Source organism: Neurospora tetrasperma (assembly GCF_000213175.1).
Source record: "Neurospora tetrasperma FGSC 2508 unplaced genomic scaffold NEUTE1scaffold_2, whole genome shotgun sequence".
Taxonomy (NCBI): domain Eukaryota; kingdom Fungi; phylum Ascomycota; class Sordariomycetes; order Sordariales; family Sordariaceae; genus Neurospora; species Neurospora tetrasperma.
In genome coordinates this window covers 4,344,115-4,364,715 of record NW_009799100.1, presented here as the reverse complement: position 1 = coordinate 4,364,715, position 20,601 = coordinate 4,344,115, and the positions used below count along the sequence as shown (strand labels likewise).

General features: G+C 52.9%; 5 protein-coding genes across 5 annotated transcripts; 3 read left to right on the top strand and 2 right to left on the bottom strand.

Moving 5' to 3' along the window:
• Positions 1 to 1,180: 1,180 nt before the first annotated feature.
• NEUTE1DRAFT_121434 (uncharacterized protein) lies at positions 1,181 to 4,012 on the bottom strand (the record flags this gene model as incomplete). The annotated part of the gene is made up of 8 exons (XM_009851585.1): positions 1,181 to 1,306; positions 1,490 to 1,625; positions 1,843 to 1,876; positions 1,971 to 2,055; positions 2,773 to 2,907; positions 3,063 to 3,135; positions 3,413 to 3,536; positions 3,969 to 4,012. The coding sequence occupies 8 exons, from the start codon at positions 4,010 to 4,012 to the stop codon at positions 1,272 to 1,274; spliced, it is 666 nt and encodes a 221-aa protein (XP_009849887.1).
• A 725-nt stretch (positions 4,013 to 4,737) lies between these two features.
• NEUTE1DRAFT_116604 (uncharacterized protein) lies at positions 4,738 to 5,837 on the top strand (the record flags this gene model as incomplete). The annotated part of the gene is made up of 1 exon (XM_009851584.1): positions 4,738 to 5,837. The coding sequence occupies one exon, from the start codon at positions 4,824 to 4,826 to the stop codon at positions 5,331 to 5,333; it is 510 nt and encodes a 169-aa protein (XP_009849886.1).
• Positions 5,838 to 8,302: 2,465 nt separating this feature from the next.
• On the top strand, positions 8,303 to 10,446 carry NEUTE1DRAFT_136721 (serine/threonine-protein kinase gad8; the record flags this gene model as incomplete). The annotated part of the gene is made up of 4 exons (XM_009851583.1): positions 8,303 to 8,324; positions 8,403 to 8,540; positions 8,604 to 10,162; positions 10,231 to 10,446. 4 exons carry the CDS (start codon positions 8,303 to 8,305, stop codon positions 10,444 to 10,446), a joined length of 1,935 nt encoding a protein of 644 aa, XP_009849885.1.
• A 1,159-nt stretch (positions 10,447 to 11,605) lies between these two features.
• On the top strand, positions 11,606 to 13,698 carry NEUTE1DRAFT_116602 (Glucose-6-phosphate isomerase; the record flags this gene model as incomplete). The annotated part of the gene is made up of 2 exons (XM_009851582.1): positions 11,606 to 12,246; positions 12,314 to 13,698. The coding sequence occupies 2 exons, from the start codon at positions 11,726 to 11,728 to the stop codon at positions 13,476 to 13,478; spliced, it is 1,686 nt and encodes a 561-aa protein (XP_009849884.1).
• A 1,764-nt stretch (positions 13,699 to 15,462) lies between these two features.
• NEUTE1DRAFT_99832 (uncharacterized protein) lies at positions 15,463 to 19,914 on the bottom strand (the record flags this gene model as incomplete). Its single annotated transcript, XM_009851581.1, has 5 exons — positions 15,463 to 18,176; positions 18,389 to 18,691; positions 19,222 to 19,353; positions 19,850 to 19,854; positions 19,886 to 19,914. 5 exons carry the CDS (start codon positions 19,912 to 19,914, stop codon positions 15,463 to 15,465), a joined length of 3,183 nt encoding a protein of 1,060 aa, XP_009849883.1.
• Between the last annotated feature and the right edge of the window lie 687 nt (positions 19,915 to 20,601).

Genomic DNA, 20,601 nt, shown 5'->3' with positions numbered 1-20,601 from the left:
TACAATGGTGTTGTTCTCTCGTGCGTAACCTTGATTCTGACCGTTGGACATGCAACTTGCAAAATGCTCGACTAAGCGAACGAATCTCGGCGAGCCATGCACAAAATACGAGCTGCACAGGTCGGAGTACCTGCCTTACGCCGTCCGTAGGGGGAAGCGATTTGCACACATGCCGTGAGTTGTCATGTCGATGTGGTGCAACAACTGAAAGCCCCTACTTCCCCGGAAAAACCCATCACGGACGCATCTTGAATGGCTATCCGCGCACAAAACGACACGCCATGCAGCGTTTGGGAATAAGGGCAGAGAACAAAGCCCGGGTCGATGAGCAACCACGAGGCCCAAACAAAGGTACCATTCAAGCTGGAGAATTTTGTGATTGGATATCAAGAAGGTCCTTTGTTCGAACGGTCGCAGGAACGTATTACTGGTTGGGATGTCGGTGCCAATGCAGATGGCGACTCGGCTTGCTTGGCCCTCGGCTTCAAACCTGTTGAACTTTCTTGGTTGCGCTTGTCATTAGTGTAGTTATTTCCTCCCTTTTCTGGAAGTTCCTTTACAGCGTTCACTCCTCCTTGTACCGGTAAACAGCGGTTTCCAACCACTCAGAGTGCCTCCTCGCCTTTTCCCATCGGCAAGAAATTCCGTTCTTCTCGTATAAGCCAACTGACTGACTGCTTGGAATCTCGTCATATTGGTAACTACATATTGTGTACTTTTATACCCATTCTAGAAATCCCATGGCATCATCCCATTCTATTTTGATACTTTTGAGGGGTTGATGCGCTCAATGACTGTGACGTTGCCCCAACTCTCGGTCTCACTATGGTAGGGCTGGACGATCATGGAGAACGCGGCACGTACATACCTTACCTTGAAAATAACGATGCTGTGATATTGCTGTCGGAAATTGAACGGGACTGTCGAGCCCACGTTCAAATGTTCTCAAGGGAAACCAATAAAGATCCGCTTTGGTCAGCATCTTTACGAGCAAACATCCACTACACAGTATGTAGAGTGGCGTCGGTCAAGTGGTTGGCTGAAGACAGTCTTTGCATGTCGGCGCAATCAAACTGCTGGGTTCCCACGTTGATGACAGTGATCCCTGGCTCAAAAGTAACGAGAGCCTCCCCGGTGGAAATTAATTCTTTACTCATCTACTTACATGTCGCGATTTGGAGTCAACAATTGTACGGGTATGGATGTATCGTCGTTCGCAGGTGGAGATTTGAACCACTCCACGCCCAAGGAGATGATGGAACAGGTAAAGGTTAACGAGGTATACGGTGGTAGGATTCGGATCTAGCTATAATCTTGTTCTAAGGAGCGACGACCAAAGACCACAATACGAACTCCCGAGGCAAAACCCAATACATACGAAAAGGGCCCATGTGATGCGCTATTAGTTGGGCAAGCTGATCAGCCGTCATCAGGCTGCCCACATTCGTTTCTTCCCGATGTGAGCTTCTCATATTGGCTAAGAAGCCACCGGCTGAGTAGCCATCCAACAAATCATGAATCCTATTCAAGCTTCTGAGCCGCGAGAACCGAGTTTGTAGAACAAGACTTGCGGGGTACTGGTTATACTGTTTGCGGCAGTCTTCAGTGGTATTCAGGATCTGAGCCTCTTTACGTTCTTGCAGAGATGATCTCCGGCATCTTGTCAGTACAGCTTGGACAGTGTTGAACAAGGTTACAAGACAAAGACAGGTCGGCTAGTCCACATGATATCTCAATTTGGAATGTCCCTCGGCTTTTGGCTATGAGTTGAAGTTGATCAAACAGATGTGGCGACCCACACTTGCGGATCGGCTTATTGGGTCCCAGTTCCGTGTTGAATACCAGTGAAGAATACATCGTCGGCATGCTGATCCCGCTATTGGGCTTTCCAGACGTTTACAAGCTTGTCTATACCATTTCTCTTTGGGATAAGAGAAAGTAGAAGTGCTGGACAGACTGCTTGCACTTACTCGTAGGTCTCATCCAGCCTTCTTGATGCCATCTCGTCTTGTAACATCGAGAAAGATGTAAAGTAACGCGTGTCGATGGTGGTGGCTGTAGGATGAGAGCATACTATCCGTAGAGGTTTGGATACTTTGATAAACCGAAACAGTGTGTAGCTTGAGCTACTGATCAACCGTCGCATGAGTATTTCACGAGTGTCCAACGGGCTTCTCAGGGGGGCAGTGTACCATGTAAACCAGGGCAACTCACAATGGCTTCGCAGAGTTAAATGTATTCGGCAGCCGCATGTACAGTTCCCGGAAGGTACTTGAACCTGGAAAACGACTGACGTAACTCCCGGCAAGTGGTTAACACTGCGTCTGAGCCATTGAGTTTCCCGTGTTTCTGCGGTAGTACGGTAGACACTACCACAAGAAAGAAACATCACGAACTCGCGAGCTATTTTGAACAGAGAGTACAGTCAGCAACATCAGCACTTATACGAGATAAATAAGATGCTGGGTATTAAAAGCTTACGTCGGTACATTGCAAGTATTTTGTATCATCGAAGCCACGTAGGGTAGGTACAGTAATGGAAAGATGCAGACGGAGGTAAACGTGCCACTTCAAATCTAAATTAACGTCGTTGCTGCGGTTTTACAACATCCCAAATCATTGTTGAAGAACGCTCGGCTTCACTCACAAACACATCCCTCACTGCTCTTCATCATACATCCAACCCAGGCTATCTCCTTCGTCAGATAAGAAGCCTCAACATCTCTCTCCCCGGCCTCAACTTCAAATCACGACAACTGGGAACATACGTACCGTGCATCCTAAGGTACATACGGCTTCCCACACTTCTGGCAATGAAGTTCCGTTCAACAAAGAGGACATGCCAACGTGTCAAAACGATAACCTCCTCCTCCTCCTCCTCCTCCTCCTCCTCCAACTGCCGATGTGCTATTTCTCGTAGCACATGACATCAATGATGTGACCACAAGATTAAGTGGCGCATGTCTACTCCATGTGCCTGTCTCCTCAGCGAGTGTCAAAGCCGGCGTGGTAGAGTTCCTCTTGACAGATCCGGCACTTTGAGCATCGGAGCATCGGCGAACGTTTTCTTCTTGTATAATCCCGAGCAAACTGGGTGATGTCGGCACAGCGGCTGGTGTCACTGGGAGAATAATTCTCATTGTCGCTGGCAGTAGCATCGTCTTTAAGAGTTTGAAGTAAGAAATAAAAGCAGGGGTTAAACCATCATGTTTATTGTCGAAACAGGCATCGTTGACGTAGGTATTGTCCCCGGCGGACAAGACTTGGATTGTTGTGTTTACAAGTTTATCAAGGGCTTAAGCCCTAGCTTGACCATTTAATGAGCGACGCGGTTGTCGAATCTCTGTGTTTGCGTCTTCCACCCAAGCGAATTTGATGGACTAGAAGGTCTCGGTGGTGTTAAAAAACCGACCGTGACTTTGGCTAGCTCGCCTGGGGCTCGATAGTTGAACCACGTGGGTGAGGTGAGGAATTTCTCGTCTTTTGGACACACAAGTTGAAGGCTCTTTCGTGTGTCGGCTTTGAGTTTGACGTAGCTGTTGTATGCGACCAGGGTTGTGCCTGGTTACCAGTGTGACTCGAAGCCTAGAGTGCGGTTGGCGGGCTCTAGGTTGATGAAGAGAATGTTCCCTGGAAGGGTTGAAAGTATTTCTGCTGTTTCGTTGGTTTGGCGCTATGTTCGATATATAGAAGCCAAAAGAATTCGTCGAGGAGAGCTAAGCGGTATCGAAGGCCTCGAATCACTTAAACTGAAATGTTCCCGTGGTAGCAACAACGGACAGAGGATTGTCCCGGGAGCTAGATAAGAATAGTAGTAGGGTCAATGTAATGCTCATCAGCAAATCAACAGCTGATCAAGTTGTGTTCAGAAAGATTTTTTGAAATGCAGTTAGTCGCTTTCTCCTTCTTCAGCCGAGTGGATGTATAGACCTTGGTGTTCCTCAGGGCAGCCCTGGTGGTCTCCGTACTTCCGACTCCAAGGTCTCAGAGCTTGACTCCTCAATGGGGGCATTCTGCTTTTTTGCCTTTTTTTTGTTGATTTGTCTTTCTTCGCGCTCGAAATTAAGGCTTGAGTTGCGATGGGTGAGTTACTAGAGTTGGTAGCGCTTATGATATCAGTGGCGGGGACGGAGGTGCTGGCCCGTTCCGCTACCCTTAGCTTCATTGCTTGTCGCGTCCTTGGTCACCAAGAGAGGATGCGAGTTAGTTTGTTGCACACGAACCATATCTGAATGGGGGCGCGAAGCGGCTGACTGCTTACGGGTGTACGCGAGAATAACATGATCGGATTCGCAAACAATGTTTACTTCTCTGCTTCTCTGCTATGATAAAGGGCTCGGTCACAACTGCTTCTTCCTCATACCCTTAAGGTAGTACCGCCTCGCCATTTATCGAAGAGATCCATGGGCTTCGAAGAATGGCTAGTTCAAAGAATATCTCGTCACTTTGTTGGTTGTATGTGGTTCCGCTCGCCAGAGTGTCTAGCTCTCATGAGCGGTTAGCATCATGTTGTTTGTCCGCACTCCATTCCAAAAGACCATGTGAGACCGCGAACTTCAAGCATCGAAAAAAACATATGTTGGCCTCGCATGATCGGCGGCTGTCAGCTTACTGGCTGACTGATAATATCATCTGTCTGCTTGTTGAAAGTCCGAGCAAGTGGACCCCCACCAGCTTACTTAGCGTGAACCTCTTCCCCCCGCAAGCCTACCTTCTGGCCTTAAGTTTCAATTTTGGTTCTGCTTCAACCCAGCCACTTGAACCAAGAACTATCTTCAAACAAACATACGTACCATACCGGTGTCTCTCCAAGCAACATCATCATGGCGCCAACATCTCCGACTCCCACCGCCTCTGCTACGGCTACCATCCCGTTTCTCTATCGAATCATCTTGCTCTATATCGAACCCCTCTTCGCAATCAACGGCGCTTTCATGGTCTTCTTTCAGCCAGCCAAATACGCGGCCATGATGACGCGCGCATCTGTGCCCTACGATGCCCCCTCGCAATATCTCTACACGCAGATTGGGAGTGGATGGCTGTACTTTGCCTTCATCCAAGCCGTCATCCTTCGGCTGTATGACGATCTTCGTCTATGGCAGCTGCTCTGCGTCGGCATGCTCCTCAGTGATGCTGGGTATAGCTGGTCCGTGATACAAGGGGTAGGCGGATGGAGTCAGTGGATCAAAGTTGGAGAATGGGAAGCCTCAGACTGGACCTTATTTTGGGCAACTGTGCCTTTGGCAGTGATCAGGATTTTGGTTTTGCTTCAGAGTACGGCCGGAACGAGGAAGGGTGAAGTGAAGGTGAAGATCGATGAAAAGAGGAAGTGAAGCTTTTTGCTGGCAAACAAAGATGACAAATGACTTGAGATGATGGAAACTCAACGGCAGTATATGGCGAACAGTTGCGAAGGACGAGGGTTTTTGATGTACGGGTAGAACACCGTCTTCGTGACCAACCCATCATCGGGATTTGGTTTTCCCCCGTACTGCGGTGTCTTTTAGAACTCGAGGGTTTGGAGCATTGGAGGAGTGGAAAGCAATGTCAGCTTGAATTGCCATCCACAATCGAGAACCGTTATTTTTGGGTGCTCTCCAGGCTAAAAAGAGACAAAAATCAAATCAACCCTCGGCATCGATGGCCGAGCAACAACGACCCTGGAAGCCTAGTCAAGTAGCCGGGCTCGTCGTGGACAAAATAATTGAGACCTTTGACATTATACCTTGGGTGTACTCCCACTATACATCCAAGCGTCATTGTTACACGTCTGGTCTTGAGTTCTAGGCAATTCCTGGATAGAAATATCCATATAGGACGCCAGCTGATGTCTTTTCGAATTACTATGATCCCTATCACAGTCTCGCAATGACCTTTTTTTTCTTTTTTTTCTCTTTGGATATATATTATACCTATATTTGGAGCGGTAGGGGACTAGTTTACCTAACCTGTTGGTTGGTCTCATCCATTTTGTCGCGGACGAGCCGGGTCCTCCTGGCAGATGACCACGTGACAGATCCCAGCTGTCATGGAGAGGTCGAGGAACAACCTGACAATTCCCTGAACTTCCCCTGTTGTTTTGGTTGGGGGGATCTTTCTTCGTTATTTTTTGCCCCTCTGCCCCTCTTTGATGGCTCTCCGCAGTCCGCATATGAAACCGATCGAGAGCTGGCAAGAGGTGTCTCAGGTTTTGGTTAGACGCACCCTGGCACCGCCAATGTCGTAGCCACCAAGTCTTGTTTTACAGTAGAATCCCCTGCAACTGCATCCTCCAGGTACTGCATATACGCTAGTTAGTGCATAGGATTTCGCTGGCTGAATTAATTCCCAGCTACAACTGCATAACTGCATACTGCATACTGATCTCGGACAATTTTTGGTGCGTATGCACTTATAGATTCGGTCTTGAGTGGAGAAATTTATAGTACGGGGTTGGATTTTGGTATCTCGGCCACAGGCCGGCTGCCTATTTGAGCCTAGCGCCATTTTAGGAACTGCATATCCGCCATTTAGTGCATAACTTTCTTGGTGCAGGATTACATGCAAAATCAGGGGGCGATACTGTATCTTGCCCATCATTATCAATCATGTCCTGTTTCTGTTCTTCTTTGGATATGGAAAGTCTCCGAGATCAGTTGTAGCAGGATAGCTCTGGCTTGCTATAACAACGTGAAACGTCGACTTGGTGTCGATCGACCAGACGTTCCAGGTTGGCCCCCAGGGCGTGTCCAGGGACTCGGCCTCGTGGGTCTGACTTGTACCCTTGCTACAGCGTGTGTCTGCGTGTATGTAGATGAAGCGGAGATCCTGTCGACAGATTTATACTGCAAGTCCGTCGGGCAATCTTGCGGGTGTCGTCAACGGTGATTGCGGCCGATAAGCCCAAGAAAATTGGAACCCAAAATTAGCAACGTGGTGACAATCAGAGTGCTGTGGAAGAGAGGTTGTCAAGTTTTTAGCGGCATTTTGTCGCCGCTTGTTCCATCAGCCTCAAACACGACCAGAAAGACGCATGGTTGGCATGGCTCTGAAGCACAGAACCCGTCAGGTTTCTTCCCTGGGCATCGGGCCGCATCTGACAAGTCGGGCTGTTAGCGCATATTGGAATTTGGGGGTCTCTCCATTCCCTCATCTTGTCGGCTTGTTGTGATCGTCTCAATGGCAGAGTGTCTGTGACGGTGATTCGATCTTGGGAGAAATTTGACTGCTCGACTTGCGAAACTGCGGACAGCCAAGCAGAAACTGGACCCCGGCGGGCAATTAGTACCCCACTTTCCACTTGTCAGCAGCACCCGACTTCCCGTCTTTTCCATCCACCAGGGCAGTGCTCATGTTCGTTTTTGTTAGCGATAGCCCCCCCAGCTGACCCCCTGGCCTAACAGGCCTGCCGCGAATCACTGGGTCCAAAAAGGAGAGAAAGCGGGGCCCGCGGCAGGGCAAGACAGGCCCAGCGACCTGACCACCTGCAGGAGACGGGACCAGATTATCTCCTCCACCTCTGGGTCCCGCATCAGCCACTAACAAGGATCCCGCCGGCTGAACACACCATTCCATCCTGCTGCGCTCCCGTCGCTGTCAACCGCGTCCAGGGGCACCACGCCCACACAGCCAGCCCACCACCACCCACTGCACCACCACCTGGCCCCTACCTGGACAGCAGCAGCACGCACTCCCGCCCGCCAGGCGAACACCCCCCCGACTCCCGCCCGACACCTTGGGATTCTATCGATCCTCCCGTCATCACCGCAGTGGCATCTCGCTGTCCGCCTTCCGCTTTGTGTTGAGGTTCCCTCCGTCCCGTCGTCTTGTTCGTTGTACCTCTACACAACCCCCCTCTACCTAGACCCGACTTACTTGCAACATCCATCCATCCATCCAACTCTAAACACGAGTCTTGTTCACATCACCTTGCTGCTGCGCCAAACAGTAGTTGCCTCCTAGTCTGTCGCCCTCGGTCGATTAGAGCCTTGGATTTCCGGACAGCCAGGCCTCCTTTTCTCCTGGCGCCTTCTCGCCCTTACAGTCCACTTCTTCTGTTGACACCGACCCCCTCGGAGGTATCGACACCGACACCAACTTCGACGCCGACGCCGACATCGAAACCGCCCGCTGTCACGTCACCCAGCCTACCTATCATACCTACTCTCTTCCCAGCCTCGTCGCTTCGTAATTCTTCGCTTTTATCCTAGATCTCCTATCCGTCAAACCTCCTATTGGCGTCCAACCTCAGTCCTTTCGTATCCTACGGCTGGTCCACCCTACCTACGTCCATTCCCCTTTTAGGTTTCTGCCAGACAGCAAAATGTCGTGGAAACTCACAAAGAGTATGTCGGCGAACCCTCGCCTTTTCCCTTTCCCTTTCCCCACGGCAGAACACCATATCTGACATGTTGGCACACCAGAGCTGAAGGAGACCCATTTGGGTCCTCTTTCAAGCCCCTTCTCCCGCTCGCCCTCTACCTCCACCATCACAGATAAGGAAGACAAGAGCCAAGCGGGCAGCTCGGGAGCAGCGACCCCTTCGAACGAGAACACCATTGGTAGGCGCTCAGCCCGTCTTGTTCACTCGGCCATCACAAGATTAACCTCTTTTCCTCTCACAGCCGCCTCGGAAGCCCTCACGCAAGCTCCCATCGTCAAGCCTCCTAAGCCCGGTATCCTCGTCGTCACCCTCCACGAGGGTTCCGGCTTCTCGCTACCCGAACAGTATCGCAATGTCTTTTCCTCAAACCATGGCGGTAACTCGATGTCGACGGGAAGTGCCCTTAACGTTGCAGGCTCCATTCGAACCAACAACTCGTCACGAACAGCCAACTTCCTGAGCGGTTCTTCGCGCCCACAGAGCTCGGGCGGCTTTGGCGCCATTCCTACAAATCACGGCCGTATCTCCACAAAGTACATGCCCTATGCCCTCATAGATTTTGACAAGGTTCAAGTTTTTGTCAACTCGGTCGAAGGCAACCCCGAAAACCCCCTCTGGGCCGGCTCCAACACTCAGTACAAGTTCGATGTGTCTCGAGTTACGGAGCTTGCCGTACATCTTTACATCAGGAACCCCAACGCGGCTCCTGGCTCCGGCCGCAGCCAAGATATCTTCCTTGGTGTTGTCCGTATTAACCCCAGATTCGAGGAGAAGCAGCAGTTCGTCGATGACCCCAAGGCCAGCAAAAAGGACCGGGAAAAGGCCGCCGCCGATTTTGCCAACAAGGAGCGCGCCCTCGGACACAGCGGTGTGGAGTGGGTTGACGTTCAGTATGGTACCGGAAAGCTGAAGATCGGCGTTGAGTATGTGGAGAACCGCGCCGGTAAGCTCAAGATTGAGGATTTCGAGCTTCTCAAGGTCGTCGGCAAGGGCTCGTTCGGTAAGGTCATGCAGGTGCGCAAGAAGGACACGAACCGTATCTACGCTCTCAAGACGATTCGCAAGGCGCACATCATCTCGCGTTCCGAAGTCGCCCACACGCTCGCTGAGCGATCCGTTCTGGCCCAGATCAACAACCCGTTTATCGTGCCGCTCAAGTTCACCTTCCAGAGTCCCGAGAAGCTATACTTTGTCCTCGCCTTTGTCAATGGTGGCGAGCTGTTCCATCATTTGCAGAAAGAGCAGCGATTCGACGTCAACCGCAGTCGTTTCTACACGGCCGAACTGCTGTGTGCGCTCGAATGCCTTCACGGTTTCAACGTCATTTACCGTGATCTTAAGCCGGAAAACATTCTTCTCGACTACCAAGGTCACATTGCTCTCTGCGACTTCGGTCTCTGCAAGCTGGACATGAAGGATGAGGACCGCACCAACACATTTTGCGGCACCCCTGAGTATTTGGCGCCCGAATTGCTGATGGGTAATGGCTACAACAAGACTGTCGATTGGTGGACATTGGGTGTGCTTTTGTACGAGATGTTGACGGGTCTCCCGCCTTTCTACGATGAGAACACCAACGAGATGTACCGCAAGATCCTTAGCGAACCGCTGCACTTCCCCGGACCCGAGGTGGTACCCCCAGCTGCCAAGGACCTCTTGACCAAGCTGCTCAACCGCGACCCGCAACAACGTCTCGGTGCCAACGGGGCGGCCGAGATTAAGGCGCACCCCTTCTTCCACGCCATAGATTGGCGCAAGTTGTTGCAGCGCAAGTACGAGCCTGCGTTCAAGCCCAATGTGGTAAGTATCAAGAGCGCTGCCTACTCACCGGCTGAACAAGTCCAATGTGCTAACTACGGTGACTATAGGTTGACGCGCTCGACACTGCCAACTTCGACCCCGAGTTCACATCGGAACTTCCTCAGGATTCTTACGTGGAAGGACCGATTCTGTCAGAGACGATGCAGAACCAGTTCACGGGCTTCAGTTACAACCGTCCTATTGCTGGTCTCGGGGATGCGGGTGGCAGTGTTAAGGACCCATCATTCGCGAGCAGTCTTCAAGACAACAGCAGCAGGAGATAGACAAAGTAAAAGAGAGGTAGAAACTTTGGCTTGGGCAACGGGAATATAGCAAATGCAGCATAGAGGCAGGTTCAGTTAAGCGGTTGTGTCGCGGCTGTGATTGACCCATTGGTGGGTAAGACTGAGCGTAGAGGTGACAGCCAAGTGCTCAGTCGCTGGACAATGGGCTTTCAAAGTCTTTTCTTTATCTTGTGTTTAGTCTATCCATATTTGTGACTTGAGCTACCTAGGTACATTTTCACATAGGAGTTGGGCAGTGATTTGTTTCATTGTTAAACTTATAAACCATGTCAAGTACTTTTACAAAACACGGGGCACAGTTCGACGTTTGCTTGGGAACCAAACTCACAATGAGGTGGAATAGGGTCAGGTAGCCGAGCAACCCGGAATGTCACATCAATGTAGTTGTGCAAGGTCCTTGAGCCCAAAGCTGCTCGCTCGTACAGCCGAATTCGGGTCTTATGATCAATCAGAGGCTGTAGGCATGGATCTTTCTTGTTTTGTTTAAGAGGAACTTCTGGCAGCATTTGCAAGCAGATGGATCAGGGGAGAAAACGGATTAGTAACGAACGGCTCTTGGGAACGGTATAGAAGCATGGCCATTCTAAGCTCCCGTGAATCCCGGCGATCAACGGGGAGCGAGTGACCTCGGGGCTACCAGACTGAAAGATGTGATGAACTGCGAAAAAGTTACCGCCATTTCCAACCCCTGTCCACTTCTGGTCTCTCTGTCTCACATCATATGCGACCAAGTTTCACCGATTGTGTCCCGGTCAAGACCCAAGACACTGGGACTGGTATATCAGAATATCACTTTCATATAGTGCTAACAAATAGCGAAAGCGGGTACTATTGATGGAAGTTGTTGATTGAAGTTGGCGATCATGTTGTTACATATCGGACCGGCTAACATTGCCGCACGTTAGCCAGGCACTCGGATGTACAGTGCATGTACCAAGCTATACATTCAAGTTACGCAATTGCCCCGCATTTGCACCGCGAGCTCACCTTATCAACCCCACCATGCCCACCGTCGTCTCCCCATCAGCAGCTCTCCGGCATCAAGGAAGCGAAGCAGGCTTGCATGATATAAGTGTATTACTAGACGAACCCAACCCATCATCAGGTGCTTTTCCTCCTTTCTTCCCATATTGCTCTTCATCCTTCCTCTCTCCATCCTGTCTCAACTCTAGCGACAGCAGTAATCTCTAATCCTCATCGACGTCATAGACCCTAGAAAGCCATTCGCAGTCGATCGAAAACACACAACATCACCACCATGGCTCCCGCGAACACCCTCTCCGCCTGGTCTGACCTCCAGTCGCACCACTCCAAGGTTGGCAAGACCTTCGTCCTCAAGGATGCCTTCAAGTCCGATCCCGAGCGCTTCTCCAAGTTCGCTCGTACCTTCACCCTCCCCGCCGACATTGCGAGCGACAGCCCCAATGCCACCGAAATCCTCTTCGACTTCTCCAAGAACCTGGTGACAGAGGAGACCCTTGACAAGCTCGTCCGCCTCGCCGAGGAGGCCGGCGTTGAGAAGAAGCGCGATGCCATGTTCGCTGGCGAGAAGATCAACTTTACCGAGGACCGTGCCGTCTTCCACGTCGCTCTTCGCAATGTCTCCAACCAAGAGATGAAGGTCGATGGCGTTGATGTCATGAACACCAAGGGCGGCGTCAACGAGGTCCTCCAGCACATGAAGGAGTTCTCGGAGCAGGTGCGCAGCGGCGAGTGGAAGGGTTACACCGGCAAGAAGCTCACCAACATTATCAACATTGGTATCGGTGGTTCCGACTTGTAGGTTCAAACGTCCTCCTACCTCCCTGCCCGAGAGAGAAGCATTGGCTAACAAGTACCATCACAGGGGTCCCGTCATGGTCACTGAGGCCCTCAAGCATTATGGTGCCAAGGACATGACCCTTCGCTTCGTCTCCAACGTTGACGGTACCCACATCGCCGAGGCCCTCGCTGCCTCGGATCCCGAGACCACCCTCTTCCTCATCGCTTCCAAGACTTTCACCACCGCCGAGACCATCACTAACGCCAACACCGCCAAGTCGTGGTTCCTCGAGAAGACCGGCGGTCAGGGCGATATTACCAAGCACTTCGTTGCTCTCTCCACCAACGAGGCCGAGGTCACCAAGTTCGGCATCGACGCCAAGAACATGTTCGGTTTCGAGAGCTGGGTGGGCGGTCGCTACTCGGTTTGGTCTGCCATCGGCTTGTCTGTCGCCCTCTACGTTGGCTACGAGAACTTCCACAAGTTCCTTGCTGGTGCCCACGCCATGGACAACCATTTCCGCACCGCTCCTCTCAAGGAGAACATCCCCGTGCTCGGCGGTATCTTGAGTGTCTGGTACTCCAACTTCTATAACGCCCAGACTCACCTCATTGCTCCCTTCGACCAGTACCTCCACCGCTTCCCTGCCTACCTTCAGCAGCTGTCGATGGAGTCCAACGGAAAGTCCATCACCTCGGACGGTTCCGCGGCCAAGTACACTACCGGCCCCATCGTTTTTGGCGAGCCCTGCACCAACGCCCAGCACTCCTTCTTCCAGCTTGTCCACCAGGGCACCAAGCTGATCCCTGCCGACTTCATCCTCGCCGCCAAGTCTCACAACCCCATCTCCAACAACCTGCACCAGAAGATGCTGGCGTCCAACTACCTCGCTCAGGCTGAGGCCCTCATGGTCGGCAAGACCGCCGAAGAGGTCCGCGCTGAGGGTAACGTGCCCGAGCACCTCGTTCCTCACAAGGTCTTCCTCGGCAACAGGCCCACCACCAGCATCCTTGTCGGCGGCCACATTGGTCCCGCCGAGCTCGGTGCCCTCATCGTCTACTACGAGCACCTTACCTTCACCGAGGGTGCCATCTGGGACATCAACTCGTTCGACCAGTGGGGTGTCGAGCTCGGAAAGGTGTTGGCCAAGAAGATCCTCAAGGAGATCGACGAGCCTGGTGCGGGCAGTGGGCACGACGCTTCTACCGGCGGTCTCTTGGGTGCGTTCAAGAAGTATGCTGACTTTTGAAGGTCAAGGGGGGCGTTGCCGCGGCTTTGAGATTTGAAGAGGGCCGGCTTTATATAAAATCAAGAGGGAGAGGGATGACTGATTGGATGAACATGATGTGATGATCTACTTATTACCTGAATAAAAGGAAATTTTGTGATTGAACATGAGACGCAAGCCTAGATATTGACACAACGTCATGCATTAAGTCCTTAACATCCCTAATTCCAAGCACCTGTCGCATCTTTTGTCCCGTATCGTTTCTCATTCTCAACAGATCACAGTTCAATGCCTTGAATGAGTTTGGTTATCGCTGCCCAAAGTGTTTCCAGATTCAACTGTTCATGAACTTTTGCATCGGTATGAATAGCCCAAAGTGATCCACTCCAAAAGCAAGGTACCCGTACATGTCAAAGTTGACAGGTGGACTTGTGGCCTAAAGTCATTAGGTATATACACATCACCCCTGGAAAGTTCGTTAGCTCGGTACTTGCATAGAGTTTTGACAGGGGAATAACAAGGGGGGGTGACAGGGAATGAAACCAGTAAAATATAGAAGGTAGTAAGGGGGGTTCTAGGTGATTCAGGTGATTCTGAGCCAGTAAAGAAGATTTGTGTGTGTGTGCTCTGTTTACTCGTTCTCACTTCGAAATCAGGCAGATTCAGCCAATCAGAGCTTGTAAATAGACGTGTCCCGCCTTGCAACCCCCCCTGTGAAAGTATGTGGGGCAAGAACCGCGCTAACAAACTTTTAAGGGTCAATATGTAGTACGGATCCATACAGGGGGGGCTTTCCGCTTGGTTTTCGATTCTTTTTCCCTTCTTTTCCTTTACTTTCATTTTTTTCATGTTTCATTTTCCATTTTTCTTCACATTACGAAACCACCGGCTAGGGTGAACCATGTGGTCATTGATCATATCTTGTCCGCGGATGGTCTTGGGTGATGGTGGTGGTTGTGACTTGGTTGAGGTGGGGGATCGATTGAGATCAGATGAAAGGTTGGGGTACACTAAAAGAGAAAAAAAAAATGGGGGTCACGGTTCCGGGCGGGGGTCCATCGGAGGTGGATCGCCGGCTTTTGACGGTCCAGGTCACATAGCTTCTCCGAGTTCCGGAGTCCGCAATCCGGAGTGCTGCTGGCTTATAAGTTCGAATTCGGTATCATGAATAAAAGGAGGATGGGCTGTGGTTACTTAGCAAAAGGCGTTTCAGATCGAACAGTGTCACACTATTATCATCAACTCATATCATCATCTCTTTGAATTCACTTCTTATCGATTAACTCCTTCCCTCTTTGCTTGCAGCAAGAACACACGAGAGAATCCGATGGTGACAATGATCATGCATTTTTCCATGTTGTTGATTTCCTGTTCCTTTCAGTTTTGCTTTGAGCCGAGCCGCCCGCTTTTTCATCCTTTATCCCCCCTTTTTTTTCCCGTTATCCCAGTTCACAAATTCTCATAATTTGATCATTGGACCCATAAACAAAAGCCTCTGTTTTGGAGAAGAGGGAAAAAAAAGACACGGAACAGAGAACCAGTAAAGTTTGTTGATGCTGTCTTTTAGCAAAAACCAACGTAGAGTTTTTCATGATGCCCACCAATCTCATGACATGCCCTTTGGACCCTACGCAATGACTTGGAGATAGTAAAAAAAAAACAGGAGTTTCTCTTGAGAAGAAAAAGAAAAGAATAAGAAAACTGCATAACCGAAAAAAACCCACACAACAAACAAGACGAAGCAATTTATGAAGAGACAATCCATCCCACCATCAGCCAAAATAGAGTTTCGTCAATACGCCATGTCCCTTTGCGGTTGTAGTTAAAAATCGTACACAGAGATGATAATATGAGTCTCGGAGAGAGGGGTGAATCCCATCAATAACGCTAAACGATATTTGCTTATGTGTGCAGAAACGCGCGAGGCTTCTTCTTGTCCTCCCACATCCTGCTCTGATTCCGCGCGGCCCTAATGACCCACAATGTCTGGTCTGGGTTTCCTCCGCTAGTGGTAGTTGTTACCCCAGCCGCCACGTGGAGGGTTGCCATAGTAGCCCCCGCCGAAACCTTGTCCGCCATAACCACCGTAGGTGTTCTGGTGACCCTGGGTGCCGGTGGCGCCCATGCCGTAACCAGTACCGGTCTGGTTATGGAGACCGTGTCCCTGGAGATGGTTGGGGTAGCCGTAAGATCCCATACCACCGAGACCGCTCTGTTGGTTCGACTGCGGAGGGGGGAGGCCGCTCTGAGAGGGAGCATTGTTGGTAGCAGAGCCAGGACGAGCGGCACCGCCAAGGGCAGGGCTAGGTCCGGAAGCAGCCTTGGAGTCGCCGAAAGGCTTCAGGTCATCAGAGGCCGAAGGACCGGCACCCGGCTGAGTTCCGGGAGCATTGAAGGACTGGCCGGCCTGAGACTGGTAGCTGGAGCCACCACGACCGAAAGCATCGTGCATTCCACCGAAGCCGCTACCACCGAGACCTTGCTGCTGAGCAGACTGGCCGGAGGCGGTGCGACCATAATCATTCAGGCCACCAGCTCCAACACCAGTCTCACGGTGGAGAGTGGACTGTCCAAAACCGGCAGGGGAGGAAGCGTATCCATGAGGGGCCTGGGGAGACATGCCATACTGGTTGGGCTGGTAACCAAGTCCGCCCTTTCCATAAGGAGCGCCGTAAGCGCCCTGGTTGTACCCGTTGTAGTTCATGTACGCAGAGTAATAAGGGTTAGAGTAGTAAGGGTGGCTGCCGTAGGGACCATACTGATCATGCGGCTGTTGCTGGCCGTGAGTCTGGGCCTGGGTGGTCTGAGCAGTCTGGGCCTGGGTTCCAGCCTGGTTAGGGGTAGGAGTACCGGCCATATCAGAGCCAGAACCGAAGCGATTCTGAGTATGCTGAGCGCCGCTCTGAGGATACTGGCTAAGGTTATCGGCCTGGGGCGCGTTATATCCAAAGCCGCGCTGGGGCTGAGACAGACCGTCTTGCTGTCCCTGAGTGCCCTGTTGCTGGCCAAAGTTGTTTTGGCCGTAGTAGTTGTAACGGCTCTGATCAGCGGTGTAGTACTGAGAGTAATCACTGGGAGCCGAGCTGAATGCGCCGACGGGCTGCTGCTGGTTCTGAGTTTGCGCAACTTGGCCCTGAACGGGGAAGCCAGTCTCGTACTGGGTTTGAGCAGCCACAGCACCAGGCTGTTGGCCGAAAGCATCGAAAGGCTTGGAAGCGCCAAAAGGAGCGGGCTCTTGGGGCGCAGGCTGGCCGAAGCGGCCGAACTGCTGAGTGCTTGGCGCAGTAGGGGGTTGCGTAGCTGCTTCAGCCGGGGTCTTTAGTGAATCATCTACAAGTGACGAGATCGGGAGGTAGTACGCACCCTGAGAAGCGGCCGCGGCGGCAGCAGGCTGGGTCGGGGCCGTAGGGGGTGCGGTAGCGGTAGTGGCTAAAAATGGAATTAGTCGCAAATTTGAGGCATTGGCTAATGAGGGAAGGGTCATACCGGCAGGGCCCGTAGGAGGGAGCGAGGCCGCAGGCTTCTGGGCAGCGAAGGTCTCAGGAACCGGGGCAGGCTGCGCAGGAGGAAGAGAAGCGCGAGGTTGGGTAACAGGAGAGTCCTGAGGAGGCTGAGGACGAGTCTCGGGCTCCTCACGGTCACCATCAATGTCATCCTCCTCGTTCAAGCTGAAAGCGCCGAACTGAACGGCGGCACGGTCGACCTGGTCACGGTTACCAGGCATGCGGACAGGCTCCTGCTGGTCAAGGATTCGGCGGGCATAGGTAGGGGTACGAGTAGATGTGCGATCGGTGGCCTTGGAAGCAGTCGTAGCAAAGCCACTGCCAGGGGCGCGGGAGGTCTGATGTTGCTGCTGAGACGCGGAGTTGGGGGTCGCAGTAGCGCTGGGGCCCTGGGCCCGGGGATCCCAAGAGTCGGCGGCTTCGCTCGCAGCGGTCTCGGTCTCTGGAGGGTGGGAATCATCGGCAACTTGTTCGAGATTCGTTTCGGTAAGTTGATCCTTGGACGGCTTCAAAGCGACTTCGGGAACAACGGGGATAGCGGGGAGGGCAGGCTCGATAGGTACAATAGGCAGCGCGGGGACGGCAGGAGGAGGAGGAGGAGGAGCCTCCTTCTTAGCAGGCTCGGGCGTAGGTTCCTCGACGGGTTGTGGGACTTCGGGCTCAGCTTCAGGTTCAGCCTGGACCTCAGGCTCAACAGGGGTAGGTTCGGCGGCGGGCGGGAGAGGCTCGATAACGGGCTCAGCAGGCTTGGGAGGAGCGACCTCCTTCGGCTTGGGGGTAGGCTTCGGCACAGACTGTCTCAACATGCTAGCCCAGGTCTTCTGCGCTGGCTCAACGGGCTTGGGAGCAACGGGAGCAGGCGCGGCGGCAGGAATCTCGGCGGAAGGCGAGCTCTCCTCGGGCCATCCACTCGCCTCTTCGGTGGGCTTGGGAGCACCCCATACGTTGGCCTCTTCGGTAGGAACTGAAAGCTGCTCGCTCTCCTTGTTCTTGTGGCCGTTGATCGTCGCATTGAGGGGCTTGCCGCGGCCACCGCCCCGACCGCCTCGCTCGGTGGCCCTGCCACGTCCACGTCCGCTGTCTACGCGGCCGCCTCTAACAGGTCTCGTGGATCCAGCGAAGGAATCGGCAGGAGTGGATGTGAAAGTATCGGTCTTCGTCTTGGGCTTGGACACCTTCTTGGGCTTGGTTACCTCGCCCCATTGCGAGATGGTTCCTGTGCAGAAAGAAGCTGGTGTTAGTAACCTAGCAGTAGCAGCAAACAGGGTGCAACACACGGCGGGGCAGCGTGCAGCTCGGAGAAGCCAATGGCTCAGCGCACACGACAGGCACTCGTCTCGACAAGCTGAGACAGGAAGAGCTTGGCCAAGGCAAGCAAGTGGCGGTGGGGTGCAGAGGAGGGATCGGAGTGGGAGTCCGACAACGTACCTTCAGCAATGCGGGTGACAGCGAGGGATTCGTCACCGTCTGTCTCGTTGAGAGCAAATAGAACATCGACGTCCGACCAGTCGGGGAACATCTCCTTGATGATGGCAACTTTGCTGCCATATTGCTTCCTAAGCTGGCCAATCTCGCCCTCGTCCTCTAGAGATGGCAGCGACGACGACTCTGTGGAATCGCCGTTGGTCCTGGTCGCGCTGCGACCTCCCCGAGTCGAAAGACCGCCCCGGCCACCGCGGCCGGAGCCTCTGCCGCGCGCGGCGACGGGTCTGCTCTGTACCTCAGACATTGCTGAGATGTGTATGTGAAAATTGTGTGGTCGTCAAGACGAGTGGGTGGGTAGCGGAGTGGTGGGCGTGTCGCGTCTCTCGAGGGCAGCCAGTCCAGTAGGGGGATGGAGGAGGGGCCGTTTCCCGGGAGAACTAGACAAAAGAAAGTGGGCAGGTAGAAGAGAATAAGATGCGGTGCGCCTCGTGCAACTAAATGTGCCTTTGGGCGGCGGCTTGCGTTGTTGTTGCGATCCGGGTGATGGGATCGAGAGCCGGTGTGGTGGTGATTGACGTGGTGGAAAGGTATTATGGAGAAGGAGGGTGTGTGGGAAGTGGAAGCGAGGCAAAGAAAGCGTAGTCGGATGGATTCAGTTTTTGACGCCTTGTCCCGCCAGAAGCCAGACTGGATTGAGGTGGCCCTTCGCAGAAAGTGGAAATGGGGGAGGAAGGCAGAGCCCAGGCCACCGCCCGCAACCCGCCGCTAAGTACCTACATAGTCACTGGGCTGTAGCGTGGGCACCAGCTGAATACCACCCGAGCCACCACACGTACCGCCTGTAACGAGCGTCACCCGGGGCCATTGCAACTGAGCTGCACCTGACGGACGGGACTGCAACAGCTGCAAAGATGCGCCCACCAGGGGCAACGACACCTCACAGGGCGGGCGGGCTGGCAGGGTGGCATCTCGACGGCGCAAGAATAAACCAAGTGTACCTAGACTACTACTTCAGTTGTAATGGTACATCTGTCTCACTTTGTCCGCCCCGGCTGCATACCTCTACATAGTACTATTGCCAGCAGGCGGGAAGCCGTCTCCCCTTTCTCACTCTCCACTAGGTACCTAGTGTAGTGTCAACAGGTCACGGTCGGTCCAACTCATGGACGTTGTCGATCTAGCTCCAGGGGCAACTGGGAGACTGGACCAGCACACACTCCCCCCGCCATACACTACTTCACCATCGGCGTGGCGCGTCACAACAGGCTGTGGACTTGAAGGGCTGAGGTTATATTGATCAATCTTGTTCCATCTCAAGCTCACATGGCCAGTGTCTCTGTTGTTGTTGTTGTTGTTGTTGTTGTTGTTGTTGTTGTTGCTGTTCAGACTGGAGACTACCATACACTACCAGATGAAGCTATCTGAATCTGATATGCCCTAGCTACCCCATCCATGCTACCTTACGGTAGCTAGGCACGCAAGGCACAGAAACTATCTTACCATATGGCATGCAGGGCGCAAACCGGCATGGCTGCTATCTGATCCCAAATGGAAAAGTTGCGTGCTTTGTTCTCTCTCTCTCTCCCGTCTCCCGGAAAACTGGTACAAATACTTGCACCGAACCGCCGTCGGACAGTCCGCCATGATGGAGTCAAGCGCGGGGATGGGAATTCGCCCCCCTTGCCTCAGGAGGCACGGCGAGACACCTGATGACAGGGCCAGATGGACAAGCTTGGCAAGCCCATCCCAGCACAATGGTTGACTGGCTCGAATGGAGAATGGGGAACCCCTCAAGCCCCTCAGGCCCCTCAGGCCCCTCGCTTGAAAGGCTGGGCTGAGGCGGGCAAGCTGCCCTGGGCAATGTCGAAAGGGGAAGGGAAGCTGGCAATAGCAAAGCTGCCCTTGGGCTTGGCTCGGCGAAGCCAGAGGCTCTGAAAAAAGGTCAGTGGTTCCCGTTGAGCCTGGCATGATCTAATTGACTGCCAGGACTACTGTCAGGCTCAACATTGGGCTTTGCTTTGTTGTCTCTTCCTTCTTTTCTCTCTCCATCGCAAAGACAACGAGACCAACTGTGAAGGATTGGATCCAAGGCACCCTGGAACTTCGACGCGACGCCGGTACGTACTGGCAAACGACGTCAGGGCCGTCCAGGTACAGCTCGAAACAGGCTAGCTCCAGCGACCCCAACCAGCGGGTTTGGTCCGGTTTGGTCGTGG